This window comes from Amblyomma mixtum, chromosome 1, assembly GCF_055824585.1.
Source record: "Amblyomma mixtum isolate Tamu chromosome 1, ASM5582458v1, whole genome shotgun sequence".
Lineage (NCBI taxonomy): Eukaryota > Metazoa > Arthropoda > Arachnida > Ixodida > Ixodidae > Amblyomma > Amblyomma mixtum.
In genome coordinates this window covers 135998252-136015523 of record NC_143012.1, presented here as the reverse complement: position 1 = coordinate 136015523, position 17272 = coordinate 135998252, and the positions used below count along the sequence as shown (strand labels likewise).

The 17272-nt window shown below is 47.1% G+C and overlaps 1 protein-coding gene across 1 annotated transcript in view; it reads left to right on the top strand.

The window, feature by feature from the left end:
* Window positions 1–17272, top strand: part of LOC149367679 (acid phosphatase type 7) — an 87057-nt gene that overhangs the window by 36912 nt on the left and 32873 nt on the right. Inside the window, exons 6-7 of the mRNA XM_089556858.1 lie at window positions 9404–9475; window positions 10609–10723. Of these exons, the coding sequence (XP_089412984.1) occupies window positions 9404–9475; window positions 10609–10723 (187 nt within the window). The remainder of the gene's footprint in view (window positions 1–9403; window positions 9476–10608; window positions 10724–17272) is intronic.

Sequence of the window (17272 nt, the reverse complement as noted above, 5' to 3'; positions counted from 1 at the left end):
GACTCACAAGCAAATCCCTTGGGCCGTATACTTTTGACGGGGGCTGCACGTCGAGAGCACAACCAAAATGGGCAAACTGCGATGGCCCACACCCCGCATCATACGGAGGGTGTCCCAAAAAAAGCCGCTGCGCTTGCACGCACAGGGGAACACGTACAAGGAAAACCGTCCAAACGTCATGAACCGCCACCTAATTCTGAATTTGTTTTTGCATCTATGCAAGACCAATATCAACAAACTCGCCAAGACAAGACAGCTGGAAACTCCTAGGCAGCTGCTGCTGAGGAAAAGCGCGGCAAGCCCTCGATCTGTTCGTCTGTTTTGAATTTAACCTCATCTTCTACATAAGACGCGATAAATGCCAACTCCCGGCCAAAACCTAAGACACCGCAACGCGACAGGATGACCTAGCAAAAGCAGTAAATTGGCACAGAAAAAAGATATTTCGGGATTACTGATAGCTATGCTGTTTGCAGCCATCAAGACTCTTGTTCGCGCAAGCCCATCGTCAGGAAATTTCCCTGAGGTAGGAGCTGTTCTGGCAATGGAGCCGTTGGTGTCAGCATCTTACGGCCCACAGGGGCGCTTCTCACCACAGCAGTAATCATGGCTTCTGCAACAGCAACCTCACCTCATCTAGCCATTCGCAACGTCTTCTGCAAATGCACCATATTTCAGTGGAACGCTCTTGTTCTACAGTCGAACCTTCCAGACTTTCGACAGCTGGTCGAGCATATCACTTTCCTTTTATTGCGATATTAGAATCGCGTGTTGGAGACCAGTTCCGATTCAACGGCTACCACCTCCTTCATTCGCAGCGACCAGATGACGTCAGCAGGTTGCTGATAAGCTTCAGTAATGATACTCCGGCTTCCTTGGCTCAAGTCCTGCCTCACAGCGACAATGAGTACGTGTGTGCCCTGACAGTAATTGATAGGCAAGTCTACACTCTCAATGGTGTATATTTGGAGCCAGGCAACCCACTAGACATGTCAAGGCTTGAACATTTAATATCGACAACGCCTTCGCCACATATTATTTGTGGAGACTTGAACGCTCACAATGAAATCTGGGGCAGCTCACACACATGTGCGTGAGGTGCGAAACTTGCCGACCTTTTCGAAAAGTATTCAGTTGAGCCCCTAAACGACGGCAGCACAACCTACCTCCGAGAAGTGACGACTACCAGCAGCAGGGATGGGACCTTCGCTACAAGTCCAGCAGCGAAAATCTTCTCCTGGTGTACTGACTTAAAAACACGTGGCAGTGATCATTACCCAATTCTCATATGCGCTGGTAACGCACAGACCTCACCAAAGAGGAATCTTATGAAGTCTACACATTGGAATAGCTACAAGCATGCAGTGAACAGAAAAATTACAGCTGCAACCCAGAACACAGAATTAGTCTCCACATTAGCTCATTGCCTGGAAGTGAGCTCGCAAATCACAGCCAAATGTGACAGTGTACTGTTAAATGATGAGGAATACGAAAGGCTACCTGCGGTGCGCAGGCGTGCCGAAAGGAAAGACACGTTAGGCGCTACCTAGACAAACTTAGTCGACAAAGGTGGCGAGACTCCTGTTCAGTATTGGATGTACGAAAACCGGCTGCCAAAATATGGCAGACTTTTCGAGGTATGTCCACGCCTCCTCAGCAGATTCGCCCCTTTGCCACACTTGCTCTCCATGAACTGAAATCTCTAAAAGAAGTCTCGTAGGAATACTGCATGCTTCTATCGGCGGGCTCCCAGCTTCGACACCAAACATTAATATTCAACCGTACCTCCAACAGGCGGCGCCGTACCTGCGATGCGGTAACCGTTCTCCATAATAGAACTAAACATGGCTATCGCTGAGTCAAACAGGAGACCGTCCTCTGGCAATGATAAGGTGAGCTTTCAAGCTCTTGGAAAGCTACCTCAAAACTGCCGGCTTCATCGCTAAAATATTACTACTCTTCCTGGCTTACTAGTGAGGTACCTGCGGAGTGGAAGCTGGCTAATATTATTCCCATCTTGGAACCGGCAAAGCAGCCAACTAACTACTCATCTCTCCGGCCCATTGCGCTACTTAGTTGTGTAGGTAAACTTAAGGAGCGTATCATCCACAAGCGCTTAACGTGGTTTCTCGAAAGCCACAATCAGTACCCCCAAGAAATGAACGGGTTTCGTCAGCACAGATCTGCAATTGACAATGTCATTGCCTTCGTCACATCATTTGGAGAAAACCTATATGCTGTCAGTCTTTGACTTGGAGGCAAGCTGTACAAGTGGATCGAAAACTTTCTAAAAGAGCGACAAATTTTTATGAGCACTCCGGACGGCCCAACACTGTCTCACGCAGTAGAGAAGGGCGTACCACAGGGTGCTGTGCACAGGCCCATGTTGTTCAATATCTCTCTGAAACAAATAACACGAAACCTACCTCAAGGAGTAAACACCACGCTTTATGCGGATGATATCTGCATCTGGAGCGAATCTAGGTCGCACCAGGTGACGCAGCGACGTGTTCAGAAGAGAGAGAGAGAGAAAGAAAAGGACGGAAAGGCAGGGAGGTTAGCCACGTCTTCAGAAAGCATTGCTAAGCATCTCCACATACTTGACTCCCCGAGGACTGCACATTTCCCCGGAAAAAAGTTTTGCCATGGCATTCACCAGGAAAAACATGACAAAATATTAGCTACTTCTTTGCGGGAAGCGGCTGACCTACGAACAGACCCAATTATTCCTCGATATTGTCATTGACCGGAACCTCTCTTGGACACTCCGTGTTAACAAACTCCGTGCGAGAATTGCAGCAGTATCAAAAATCTTCAAGTTCATGACTGGAACACGTTGGGGCTGCAATTGCCGCTGTATGGTCCTCCTTCATAAGGCCTATGTTGGCGGTATTTTGCGATAAGTCTAACGATTTTGCGCAAAATGTCGCCAAAAAATAAGAGGACGCTGGAGGCAGCGCCAAACACCTTCCTGCGGATCTGCCTTGGCCTCCCGAACAGCTCCTTCACCTCGGGAACAGTGGCGGAAGCAGGATGTCTACCGCTCGAAATCATCGCCGCACAGGTAAAGATCCTAACCCATCTACGTCATGTATGTACTTCAAGGGAATGAACATCTCCTGCACCGAGTCCATATAACTCACAGCAATTTCGGCTTTGGTCAAGCTGTGAAGCCATTGTATCTTCCTGCCATCAGTAAGCCACGTAAACTACTGGCTCCAACTTTTCCTCCTTTGGACTATCTCACCACTTGTAATCAAACAGTTCATACCGGATGCCACTGCAAAGAACTTCATGCCGCAGGCTGCGCTGCCACAAGCTGCCCTGAACTGCTTAGCTGAGCAGTATTCGGAAGACACACACTTCTTCACTGATGCCTCAACTTCTTACGACTCCTCACCATGCGGACTTTATGTGCCCTCATCAGGCCAAATGCTTTCATGGCAACTACAGCGTAGCACCTCCTCCACAACAGCAGAGCTATATGGAATTAAGGAAGCCGTCTCCTATATTATGCGCCATCACCCAGGAAGCTGGGTAATCTTCAAGAACTCGCAGGAGTGCTACAAACCTTGTCCAACCTACTGAAGAGAATGAACAGCCAATTTCTCATGACATTGGGTACCTGCACCAATTGGCTGTTGCTGAAAACCACTGTATAATTTTTCAATGGATTCCAGCTCACTGCGGCATCCTTGCCAACGAGACAGCAGACGAAGCGGCTCGCAAAGGCCTACAGCGTCGTAACGACAAGCGCAACTTCACAAAATCAAGTCGTTCCCAACTCGCTAAGCGATATACCCAGGATGAAAAGAACCGCCTCTGGAACTCGCCAAGTCATCATTACCCCTTTCTCCGTTGCATCGACCCACAGCTGAAATCAAGACTACCGCTCGGGCTTCCGCGTCATATAGAGACAATTTATCCTCGCCTCCGCCTTAATGTTCCATTTACGAACAATCTACGATACCACTTCAAGCAAGCACAGTCCGCATTGGGACAAATGCTGCTCGATTAAGTCTGTGCTTCATATTCACTTCGATGTCCAGCGTACGCCAAAGAACTTGCGCACTATGAGCAATGCATGCAGTCCGTCACCCAAGTGCCACTCACAGTGGACTCTATATTGGGTCCTTTAGGCTGCTACAGACAGCAGCGACGTGCAATGATATTCTTATTTGCCCACTTAGACGCTACTGGGGTTCTAGACAATCTCTAAACCGTCCGACCAGGTGATCACACCGTTGTACATGCACAGAAATTGACTTCGGTCTCATCCAAAGAAGCCGTCATGGAGAGAACGACTGCGTTACAGCCTTCTTCAATGACCGCACTCTTTTCTAGCACCCATCTTCCATCTTTACTCCTCTATTCCCTCCCCTACGCAGAGTAGCATGTCGGCGAACATTCACGCGGGCTAAAATCCTTGTTTTTCATTAAATAGCTCTCTCTCTCTTTTACCGGAAACTTCTGGCGCTTTTGTCTTTCAATATTCAGCTTGCTTGAACAAAAACATTTAAACTGCAATTCAGCCGAGTTTTTTTAGATAAACTCTCGATTCTGGCGCGCTGAAGCCTAACGAGGCTTGTGGCTGCGCTGCAACCGTCTGCAGCGACTCGGAAAGCAATAGAAATATCTTTCGAGCTTTGGCATAGTATTTGATTAACTTCAGTAATTTGATACGGCAACATTTATTAAATTTACACAAATATTTGAAGCATTCCATTAGATGAAATGAAAAATATTCTTGTTCGATTAGTTCCTACTTTGCATTTCCCTAACTAGATGGCGGCCAGTGTTTACGTTTCTTCTTTCGCAAATTTTTAATCGCCGAGGCATTTTATTGGGTGCTTTGCTGGCAGACATACGCATTTCTGTATCAGTGAGCTGTAACAAAAATTCCGATGTGCATTCTTTTGGCCAATTAGCGGCTCTGCCGACCATTTTAAGGGCGCCTTCCTCCTTCCTTCAATGTTGATCGTGTTTAAAGTTTTCGGAACGCTATATAAAAACTTTCAGCGGTGAGGAGTTGCTTACTGCACGCTAACGTAATTTCCCTTAGGTCCGCTGCCACGCTAACGTTATAAGGCTTCTAGCTAAAGGATGGAAAATATGCACTAGCATTTAAAATGGTGTCGTAATCGTCGATTATAACCGCGGCGATGTTCAGGCTTCTCCTCACTACGGTGGAGAAGAGCGGGCAACTTCGTAGGGACGGCATTGTTGCCGGAATTTCAGATGTGCGCTGCCTTTGCCTGCACGCTGCTGTGCATCTTCCGATGGCGCCAAACAGTGCTTCGTGAGCTTCACCTTCGATGGCGTTGGTTTTATTCCATGGCATAACCGTTTCTTCGGTGGACGTCGTACGTGGCGTCCTTACCGGGGCCTCTGCGCGTCGCAGTGCAATGCAGAGGCTATAGTGCCTAGAATATCCAGTATATTCTAGGCAATATAGCAGAGGCGCTGACGATTCCAGATACAAGCGCGAAACGATTTCGCACGCTTTACCTAAAAAAATTCAGGGGGCACGTTGGCTCTCTAAAGTGCTGCAAGGATAGCCTTTCGTGGCGCGCTGTTTGGCATTGTTTTGCTTACTTTTTATTATCCTGTTTTTAATTTTTTTGTTGGTTTTTATTTTTTGTGTATATTGACTTTTCATCTTTTTTATGTTTTCTTATTTTCCGATTTAATTTTTTTATTTCTTTGTTTTTTGTTTCTTAAAGGGAGACTGAAGCACTTTTTTTGAAAATCAGGCTGGCAGCGGCGTCCTATAGTTTTTCATGCTGTATACTGAATATCGCATCCAAATAAGGCAAAAAGAAGCGGGAACTGCCTTTTTTAGCCGAAATACGCGGCCTGTGCCGCGGGGCACGCCGCGCGGCGCGCCGCCGCCCGTGATTGGTCAAGAGAGGTCGTGACGTCACTTTGAGGACCGGAGAAGCTGCCGATGCGGAGCCGGCGCTGCGTTGAGTGCAGATCGCAGCTTTCGGTGGCGTTGTAAAAGCGAATACGGGGACTATTTTTTTTTTACTGACCTCCAAAGAAAAGGATACTACAGTTTGTTCATTCCACGTATCGCCTGAAAGCAAACAGATACAAGCAAGAAATGCTACGCCTAGCATGAAGGACGCATATGCAGACCATGCGTAAAGGGTGCCAGTACAACTTCGGCTCGTATTCTCGGAAAGGAAGGGGTGCGAACAATACTCAAGTCAATTACCACCACCGGACGCCTCCTGGCTCGCCCGAAAGAGCGTCATCCTAAAGAAAAGGCCCAAAGCACTGTGTACAAAATATCCTGTTCTCAGTACCCGGCGTTGCAGGTTGGGGCAAGAAAGTATTTCGAGGAAACGATGAAGGAGCACAAAGTTGGTGTCAAAATTAGCGAAGCGCAGTGGCCAAGCACTGCGAGGCATGTGACCACAGGATAGTGACGCATTCAGCAGATGCCAGAAAATATTAATCGCTGCCTCGGAAACGTTCGCCCTCCCTAGATTTGCAATCTAGGTTCAGTGAAGTAGTGACCAACTATACGTGTGTATAAAAGACAAGCTAGCTGCTACTCGGCCGCTGCCACAACTTGATGAAGAAACCGAGTAAGGTTGCGGTGTGTTTTTGCAAAACCTCGGTTGGCATTCACTTCTCTCATAAATTTGCATCCGAAATCAGAACTTCGAACGCTTTCATTTTAATCGCCTAGCTGCGATTAAACGAGTTGCCGCATATGAAGAGCTTCGATGCTTGCTTGCTTTGCTTTATTGTGCTTTGCTCTGCTTGCTTGCTTGCTTGGACATGTCGAACCGAGTATAAAAGCACTAACCGAGTCTGGCTGAGTACGTCTCAGGTGGTCCGGCCGCACCTAAGCTGAGGAGAGCGACACATGCTTAAGCCTCTATAAGGTTTCTTCAGGGACTAAGTGAGCATGCGTCTACTTTTAAAAGAGGCGCTTCTTCGGAATGGTGACACGCCTCTCCTGCGCGAGAAAATCGAAGGAATTGTGTCATGGTTCAGCCGCGCCATTTCGACAGAAATCTCCAGAGGTCACATTAGGGACAAGCTCTGCATGTAGCCGCTCTTACGAAAGTGCTTCGAGTAGGGTGCCTCGATGCGCGCCCGGGCGCGCATCGAGGTACCCTAGCTTCGAGCAGAGTAGGCTTGCTTTGGTCGGCTTGGATCTTCGTCCCAGCAACGAGCGCTTGCGCTGCGACCTTATGATCTTGCGAAAAACAGTGGAAGACGACACAGTCTTGGCCGTATTTGTTCATGGACACGAACGCATAGTAGTACCTCGTGTTGAATCTGATTCTCAAGGTCGGCTGACACGCTTTGTACATCACAACGCACGCAGCACGAGAAACAACGCGCGCTGAAAGCTCGCTCGGGTGCGCCGAAGTATCCCCGGCTCCTCAACGTGACGTCACGTTGGCCGACATGGACGAGGTTTCCTTCTCCGCTGTTCTCCTCTTCTGCGCTCGCGCGGGGCGCGGGAGATTTAAACATCGCGTTTTTAATTGGTGATTGCGCCACTGTTTTAGCCAACATAGAAAAAATAATTTCACAGACGTGATCAGCAATGACACTACTTCAAAACCCTAAAAAATTAGCTGATTCGAAAACCGCCTCAGTATACCTTTAATTTGTTTCTTTTTAATTTTGTATTTATTTTTATTTGTGTTCTTAAATTTATTTGTTTATATTTCTTAACCTTTTTCCTTTCCATTGGTGACCTCATTACCCCGAATCCATGCACTCTGACGTGTTGAAGTCTTACCTGCAGAACCGTAAACAGATGGTGGTCATTAATAATAAAATTCTGATTTGAAGTTGATTACTGCAGATGTACCACAAGGAAGTATCCTGGGGCCCCTATTATTTTGCATTTACATTAATGACCTCATCAACATCAGCAGTGTAGTAAAGTTTGTCATGTATGCTGACGACACCACCATGCTTCTTACCGGATCAAACCCCGCTGACATAATTAAAGACGCTAGCCAAGTACTCGTAGAATTATCATCCTGGAGTTGTTCAAATTCACTAAATATAAAAACCAAAAAACTAAAGCTGTTTTCTTCATATCAAAAACCGTATATTGGGCAAGTTACCTGCTTTAAAGCTGAATGATTCAGTAATTGACATCGTGCCTGCAGTCAAGTGTCTCGGAGTATTCTTCGATGAACACATGTCGTGGAACTTGCAAGTGGAATCAGTTGCTACAAAGGTTTCTCGCGTGTCTGGTATTCTTTCAAAATTACGATCATATTTACCAAAATGCATTAAACTTCTAATATATAATTCATTATTTCTATCAAGTCTAAACTACTGTCACCTGGTATGGGGCACTACTACTGTTTCAAATAAAAATAAACTCTACATTCCTCAAAAGAAAGCAATTCGCGCCATCATGAACACTCCATTTGACAGTCACACACAACCACTTTTTGCTGAATTAAACTTACTTCCTATCCTGGACATGTACGATGCTAACTTGTTCAGGCGCTATGAAGCGGGCATAAAAAAGAATAATACCGCATTAGTCAAGATTGCAAACCTAAAGCTAAAAACTAGCATTCGTACTACACGACAAGCTGAAACCTGGGAAATTCCATACTCACGAACAAATTATGGACTTAAAATGTTGCGTCATCTCCTTCCCTCATACTTAAACAAATCTAGGTAGAAGTTTCTTTTTTATCGGTTTTATTTTTGTTACGAATTTTCAATTTCTTAGTCACTGTTTAGTTTTTATTGCAGTCATTCTCTTGTTGACATTTCATGCAATATTCTATGCTATTCAGAACTGCCTTCATATTAGATTTGTTTCATACATGCCTGTATTTATATTCCTAACAACTGTACCAAGTCGCTTACCTTCTGTGAACTTTCATTTGTCTCCCTTTTTCTTTTCTCTTTTTTTTCTGAGAGATGTGTACAACTAACTTAGAACAATTTTATCTTGCTGTATGCCATGCTGCCCTGTAGAAAAGGGCCGTGGGCCTAGTCAAGCCCATAAAAAGGCTTTTTGTCCACGACCCTCAGCATTTTTGCGATGCTGAAATAAAGATTTGATTTGATTCGATTTGATAAACATTTCGACCAACCGAAAAGCGTGACACCTCTGCTGACAAGCTTCTGCTGACAACCTTCTGTCGACAACGATGAGGCATTAAAGGCTTTCGCCTTAATATTTCACACTTTGGGCCCTTTTAAACTCATCTGATTCTAAAACCTCTTTAGCTGCTCTTTGAAGTGCGGTAAGTGGTCACAATATTTTTTAGCGCCTACCGCTATGTTCCCCCAATCACCCTTTCCACCGAACTTTGCCTGATCTTGAAACCCTTGCCTCCAGCCGAAAGCGAAATGCTAGTAATTTAAATCGGCAGTAAGTTTTTCTCTCTTCCAGCAACTTCTCCAACTACGTCAACAGATTCTCCATGTTGGACAGAGCTGGGCGAGTGAACAACCACTTTTTCAGGTATGACCCCCTCGCTTCAGGCGAAATTCTCACGATTGCCTTGCTCGTTCTGCTGTTTTCTCCAGTTCAGAGTGTGTCAACGGGTCTGGAAGAAAGGCGGTTAAATCATTTCATTGGGAGCACTAAAGTTTGACGCCTTTATTCAAAGCCACTGTTTTCGCACGTTGACATCCACGTCCTACAGTTGTCCTTCCCAGCGGTCGTTTAAGGCTTGCGGTCATTTTAACATCTTTTCAAGAAGAAGAAAGTAACTACAAAGTACTGTTTTCGGCGTATTTAACGGCGGTTAATACCATACGGGCCGAAAGCAATACCTTTGCGTGATTTTTAAACCAGTGAGATGTACCATTTCTAGAAAACATGCGACTAAAAATACTTTCAAATAGCATCATTCTTAGTTGATAATTTGAGTAATTAGGTGTTTCAGAAGCAAAAACGAAGGAGGTGCTGTCAGTAGTCGTCATGAAAGCACGGCGGGGAGAAAAGAACGTCATCATAGTCTCGAATTTGCGCCATCTATTCCTCATAGTGTTGTTGAAGACGGTGCGTACAACAGATGGTGCGTACACGTGCTGTCGCCACTTCCGCCACGAAGTGTTAAAACGAGTCCGGCTGGCCGGTCGTCTTCACAACGCGATTTCCAATGCAGTTTGACAGAACAGATGAATCTCGACGCTTTTGGGCGCCCTCAGCATCATTAGAGGGTTACAGGTGTCGAAAGTTGTGCACAGATCCCGTGTGAAGACAGAAATCTACGCATCGCGCAGAGGAAACTTGTAGCCGTCATACCATCTGCACGTAGTACAGACGTCTCTGAATAAAGGTATTTTGAATGAATGAATAAATAGATAAATAAATAAATAAATAAAAGGGGAAGGAGGTGCGCAAATATTGTCAAGGAAAGAGAAAGAAGCTCGGGGTGCTGGCGAAAAGCAGAAAATGATAAACGTGCGCGGGGACATACAAAGGTCGCTTCTACTCCTTTCCGCGCCGAAGACGCATTTCGCCTGAGCGTCCCAAGAAAGCGCCGAACACGTCCTGGACGGCGGTAGCAGTTTAGCATAGTTGCCAGTGATGGCCTGCCGCAGAATGAAACATTAAAAGCAGGTGCTCGTGTATCTCTTGTTTTGCAGCTTTGACATCGGGCCAGCGCACATCATTAGCCTATCAACTGAGTTTTACTTCTTCCTCGAATACGGGTTCTTGCAGATCAAGCACCAATACGAATGGCTGGAACAAGACCTGAAGGTATGCCCTCCACCTTTCCATTGGTCGTCTGCTGGGCATTGACGCAAAACGTGGGGGGCTCTTGGCTGTTTTTGTGCACATCTGCTTTAAGTAACTGGTGACAAATGTAAGCTCCCTGGATCAACATCGACGGCTTGATTAAATGAGGTTTCAAATCTGACCACCCAACTTTAGCCAGGGCAAGTTCGTTCACAATGCCTGTTCACACCGGGTCGACAACGGCGGCACAGGCCTTTAAGCAGCAGACTTCGTTGTTCACAACAGGTGGCACCACCTACAACGCCGTCGTCTCCTATTTTCTAATCTCCCTCCTACACGGATGTCTCAAACGTCGAGCCGAATGACATTCCACTAAAGTGACACTTTCTTTGCTACGAGAAGTTTTATCAAGGAAGTGCTGCTAATGACCCCCCCCCCCCCCCCCCCCGCCACTCCACCCCCGGGACCTGCTGTCAAGGTGAGGAGAAATCTCGTGCACCTCTCCTAGACGATGAAAAAAGTAAGGCACAAAGCTAGAAGCGAGACAGCTAATGGCGAGGGCTATGAAAGTCCGATGGCACTCGTGCCAGCGATGACATCACTTGAGAGCCCGACGCAGCGCCGATAGTGAAGTCGATATAAAGTAAACGTTGTTAATTGGGCGTACGCATCGCTCACGACACTTTTAGTATGCCGTACCGTGTAGTACCCCCAAGTGCACACAGTGCCGTCATCTAGGACAAGAAGCCACAGCACATCAATGCATGGATGGAGATACTTTCATCATAAGACTGGGAGCATTTCTAGCCTTTCTAGATGCTAAACTGCATCGCTTGGTGTCGTTGCGATGACTAAAACGTACTGTTGGGGATAAAACTGTCCCGGACACTGCATCGGGAACCAAAGCTGAGAGCTGTGATTAGCAGCTAGCTAGAGACCACACTTGTCGAGTTGAAAGTCCGACTCGCGTCCTATGAGGTGTGCTAGGGATAGCAGGTAATCGCTAACAAACATGGCAGCTATTTGCCAAAATCGCTTGTTGCGCGTCCTGGAGAATTTTGACCCGCATAGTACACTAGTAGCAGGGGGCGGCAGAGAGTTAGGTGGGCGGATGAGATTAAGAAGTTTACAAGGATACGTTGGCCGCAGCTGGCAAGGGACAGGGGTTAATTGAAGAGACATGGGAGAGGCATTTGCCCTGCAGTGGGCGTAGTCAGGCTGATGATGATGATGATGGCGATGATAGCGAGTACACTTCTTATTGTTAGGTTTAAAAGTTCGGAAATCGCTGAATTTGAGAAGCATGAGCAGATTGTCGCTTATACTTTGTCGCATGGGCAAGAGTGTGCGAAATAAAGGCTGACGCCATCACTTAGAGGGAGCCATCACCTTGAAGAATGCAGCCGCGACGTGCCTTTGTGCCGAATCGGTTGAGCAGCGCGCCGGCTTACTGGCAACGAATCGCGTACGCATCCCGCAAAGTTTCTGGTGACGCGCGCACGGTATGGCTTGCAACATGCGTACACCCGCAAGACGCAGTGAGGTATGTGCGTCTCGTTCTGCGCATTAGTATTTATTGCCGGCACAGCCACTGCGTACGCAAGCTCATCGCCTACACCTAACTAAAAGTGTCTAGTTTTAGTTGTGCGGCAGCAACGGCCTAGTGTACGTAAGCAGCTTGCGAGGATGGTAGTGCCCATGAGCAGAACGCTAACCCTGCGCATTACGAACGTACGAAAGTTGGTGCCGTTTGCGTTGGGGCCTTTGTTGGGCTTGTGTGCATAGGCAATGCTGAAACATGACGGCGTCCTGGCCGTGATCTTCAGACCGAATATACAGCGTTGCCGTTGCATTCGTCGACGGGATAGCGCGCTATAAATGGGTGCATTCGCTTTAAACTTGCTCATTTTCGACCCTGGTGATATAGGAGAGAAACAATGTCTTTTAGATAAATTCGTGCTTCTAATGTTGTCAAGCCTTACTACATGCACTAAACTGACGTCTTACCAACGACACCTGGTGAAGTAGTTGTCTAAATTTGGGCAGGTATTTTCATTTCATTGATTTGGTCTTAAAAAAAGCAAAACCATTGAATGCACTCATTACTACTATTATTTGTACAAAAAAGTTTTCTCGGCCCACACCTGGAAAGCTTCGACTTACTGTCACTAGATGGGACTACATTGTGTTACGAAAAGCTTTTGCGGACGCACAAATAAAACTGTTTAATAAGGGGAATAGCAGCAGCGCGCAAGAGCTTTTCAGATCTGGTGGCGCTCGTGTCAGCGATATCGTCGGCTGAGAGGCACGGCCGCGCCAAGGTTCTTCGGCCGCTGTCGCTGTGATGACTTTGCTTGCTTGTGGAAGTGTGTCCCTTCGCTTCTGAGAACTTTGAGGACACTGTTGAGCATGTACGACATGAGCGCGAAATTTCCCCAGAAATGCGCCGATGAGGACGACTCTTCTTAATATCACTCTATACAAGGAGCTAGTGGTCGTTTTCGTGCAATGAAACACAATTTGTGCATTATTTGTGCCAATTTTACCCTTGTTTGTACTCGCAGTGGGACAAATCTGTAGGAATCGCCGATGCCACCGCATCCTGGGAAACATTTGAAAGCTTCGTTGTTGAGGTCACGTAGGACTGGCCCTTCTCTCTTAATGTTCCGGCTATCACCGATGGGAATACATTAGATTTTAAGTCATTGTATTCAAGAGTATGTTCAACGACCATTCGCATTAATTCACACGGCCTAATTTGTTATCCGTAACCGACGGCGAAGACTGCTGCTGGCCGTCTAAAGCACTGCTTGGCAGTCTGTGCCACACCGGCGCTCCCCGTTCATTGTACCCGTGTCTTGCGATGTAACCAGTAGTCGATTTCATTTCGCCGTTGTCAACACCACTATTAATTGGCTGTTTGCACGCGCTAAAACTTGTGAATTCGATTCACACAATCGCCGAAATCGAATGCATGGACCTTGCGGACTCGTCACGCCTACTACGCGGGTCGCCTTCGGCTAAAAATTTAGAGTATGGCAAGCGTGTACGCTGGTTGGTCTTGAAGTGCGCGAATATTAAAAGAGGATTCTTTTTCGCTTAATTCTAATACAGATAAGGTAGAGGCAAGGGCAGATATGCTCACGCCGTCGCCTCTTCAGAATCGTTTTCACTCCGACACCGATCAACCGCGAACGTGATTGGCGACCGTCCGCCGACCGGATTTTTAACCGTCGTTGGCCTGAAAAACATGTCACACCACAGGGATATGCGGGCTTTTTTCATGATGGTGGGGTTGTCGGTCTAGTGCAGGGTTATCAAACTAATCTATGCGGGCTGCATTGAGAACATTTTGTCCCCCGCGGGACAGGGTCTGAAAAATAACAGAAAGACGTTGCGGAGGGGGCCATAAACAATGCCGATTTTTACGTAAACGTAAACTATCGACTTGACAGGTTGTAAGTGGTCCAGCTTTTTCGTGCTTATCTGGCACTGCCAGAACTGCAGCTTAATCGGAAATACACGAACATCTCCGCTCATTTTCGTGATGATTTTTGTTTTCCAGGAAATTTTGCGTAATCACACATAGTTATCGCGAATAGCATAGGAACGAAGATACTTGTAATATGACAGCTCAAAAAATGATTTCTTTTATATTCTAAAAAGTGTATACTTTTCAGAGATCAAAACCCTCTTCAGCACTTTTCCACTGGTTAACAAGCGTACGTCGCTTGTGGTACAGGATTTCCCCTGCGAGTGCATTGTATCTCTTGTATTAGAGAATGTGAACTGACGGTTGTTAACAGCTCTTAAAGGTGCACTGAAGAGGAATCTGAACTCGTCTTTTTGCCGCGGGAACTCAACCTGTACGTTCCGAGCATTCTTAGAAACTTCGATTCATTGCCCTTTGTGGCCGATTTCCCTAATTAAATCGAATTAACGCCCGGCTCCCGCCTTTTTTTTTTTAATTCTCCCTCGTACGGTGGGTGGAGTCGACCAACGCGGGGAGTGCCTTTCACCCAGTCCCGTGGTGGCTTGCCGCTCTGCCATCGGCGGAGCACTGCGTAGTAGTCCGTAGAAGCAAATAGTCCGCGCGTATTTTTATGTCTGCGGGCTTATTTTGCGGTTATATTATCTGCAAAAGAAACTATTTATTCGTGGAAACCTAAAAAACAAACTGAAGTGAAAGCAAAGCCTCCACGGAGCTGGCTGAAAGGCACTACACGCGTTGGTCGACTCCGCCAACCGTACGAGGGAGAATTAAAAAGAAAGGCGGGAGCCGGGCATTAATTCGATTTAATTAGGAAAATCGGCCACACAGGGCAATAAGTCGCAGTTTCTAAGAATGCTAGGAACGTGTAGATCGAGTTCCCGCGGCAAAAAGACGAGTTCAGATTCCTCTTCAGTGCACCTTTAAATGAACGAAGTTCAGTGCGCCAAATACAATGTTCATGACAGATTTCATATTCAGTATCATGCTGCATATTGTTTCTTGGTGTAATATGAGATGCACTGATGTACATTGTTGTGTGGCCCCGAGAGCTGAAAGCTTCGTTTGCAAACATTTTGCGATCCTTTTTGCGACACATCCTTTGCATCGTGGCTTTGCGATCACGTGTACTGTTGGCGCTGCCACCAGTTGTTGGCGAAGATGGGTCGGTTCGGGGTCGCTTGCTAGCTCGCTGCTGCTGCTGCTGCTCGCTTGACCGAACCGTGGTCAAGCTTCGACACCCGTTCCCACCACCACCAGGACATGAGTGCCGCCAAGTCAAACAGTTAAGTGATGGGAGGAAGATTACAAGTGGGTTTATTTACATCTTTTTACATCATGGTTAGAAGTGAGGTTCCAAATGAAGCTCTATGGGAGGCGAAGTGAGCTCATCTGCCGCATTCGTTGTCGACTTTTATACTGTTCGCCTTCCCTAAATTCCCTAGGTTGAGGACGCCCACGCCGGGGTGGGAGGGGCCCAGATCACAAACAACACAAACTTGTGCGTACAAACACACCACTGCACTTAGGGCCACGCCCCCGTCACATGTGGAGTCTGAGGGAAAGAAGGTTGTCGTCGAGGTAGCGTTGACTGCGGTAGGTGATGGCCTCCGGCCAGCCGAAGGTTTCTGCGGGTCACCGACATCTGTTGATAATCAAAGACACCCGCCGCTCGAGGCCGGAACAAAGAGGTCACGAAAAGGCCAGAAAGTGGTTCCTTGTCCCTTGTCGAACGATGCCCGCCAGCTCGTCGCGGTGCTTGGCACGCCTAAGAGCCACAGCAAACGAAGCCCTTTGTTCCCCCGGCACGCTCACAGCAATTGGGGAAGATAACGTCGGTCTCCCCGCGGCGGCGGCGACACTTGAAGAGACTTCGGAAAGGCGGTTTGTTTTTGCTAAAACTTCAACCCCTTCTTTATGATTCTGTACTCCGACCAGGAAGGGCTCGGTAAATGGAATCAGCTGTCACCTGGGTCCCCTGTGTGGTCCATGACGGCAGGCTTGGGGCAACGGTCGCCGAGTAGAAAGCAGGTACTCTCAGCCACCCAGGAGACATATGTGTGCTGGCTGCTTCCGCCGCTGCTTAGCCTTCGCCGTACCTTGCTTAACGACGACCAACGTCTGATAGTAATTCTTTCCAGGCCCGTGTACTACGATCTTTACAGCTCCTCCGCGGCCCGGAAAATCTCGAATGGCCAGCGTTCCCCACCGCTGGGCAGGAAGAGATGGGCTCGCGTCCACGTTGATATCTTGGCTTGCAACATCAACTCCCAAGGCAAACCCAAAACACCAAACCACCAACAAAGGAAAGCACAGATGGGACGTTCCAAACAACAAAGCACCGCTCCACGCGCAAGCGCTTGGAATTCACTCAAGACCCACCAGGCTTCCTTTTAATTCCAAACAAAATCCTGCTCCAGTATACTGACCCCTCAATTTTGCCCGAATTTAGGGTCAAAGCAAGCGTCCGCGTCACATCTGTGGTTGCCATAGACAGACTGCCAGGTTGTACGATAAGCGGTGGTGTGCCAAAGCCTACAAATTTAGAATAGAAACTCCATTCCTTATCAATCAAGCTCTGATCCCCAATACCACCCGAATATCGAAAGTCGCCTTAAAATTTGGCCCACGCTCAGTTTAATCCTCTGGCTCTTCTCAAAGAACCTTGATCGCTCGAGACTGAGAATCAACTGCTCCAGTTAAACTCACAAAAATGCGACTGCTCATCAAAATCGGTACTCATTCCAGTAAAGGCGCAAAACTTCTCTTATACTCATTGTGTCAGGCACCATAACCTATACACAAGCTGCTACAAGCGTTCTACACAAAATTCTGCACCTTCACTTCATTCGGTTAATCTCCGAATACCGCAATCGGATAACTAACCACGCGCCAGTAAACACGAGTACGCAAATGAGCACAAATACAAGCACTTTCTTTGCCTTCGCAAGGCATCAGCTACACTGCCGTTAATGTAGCAACAAGATCTTGGTATCTCAACCAAGTTTGAGACGTCTGAATCTACTAAAGATACAAAAGAATCGTGCGCCAAGATTCCAACACAAAGAAGCTTGCTTTCT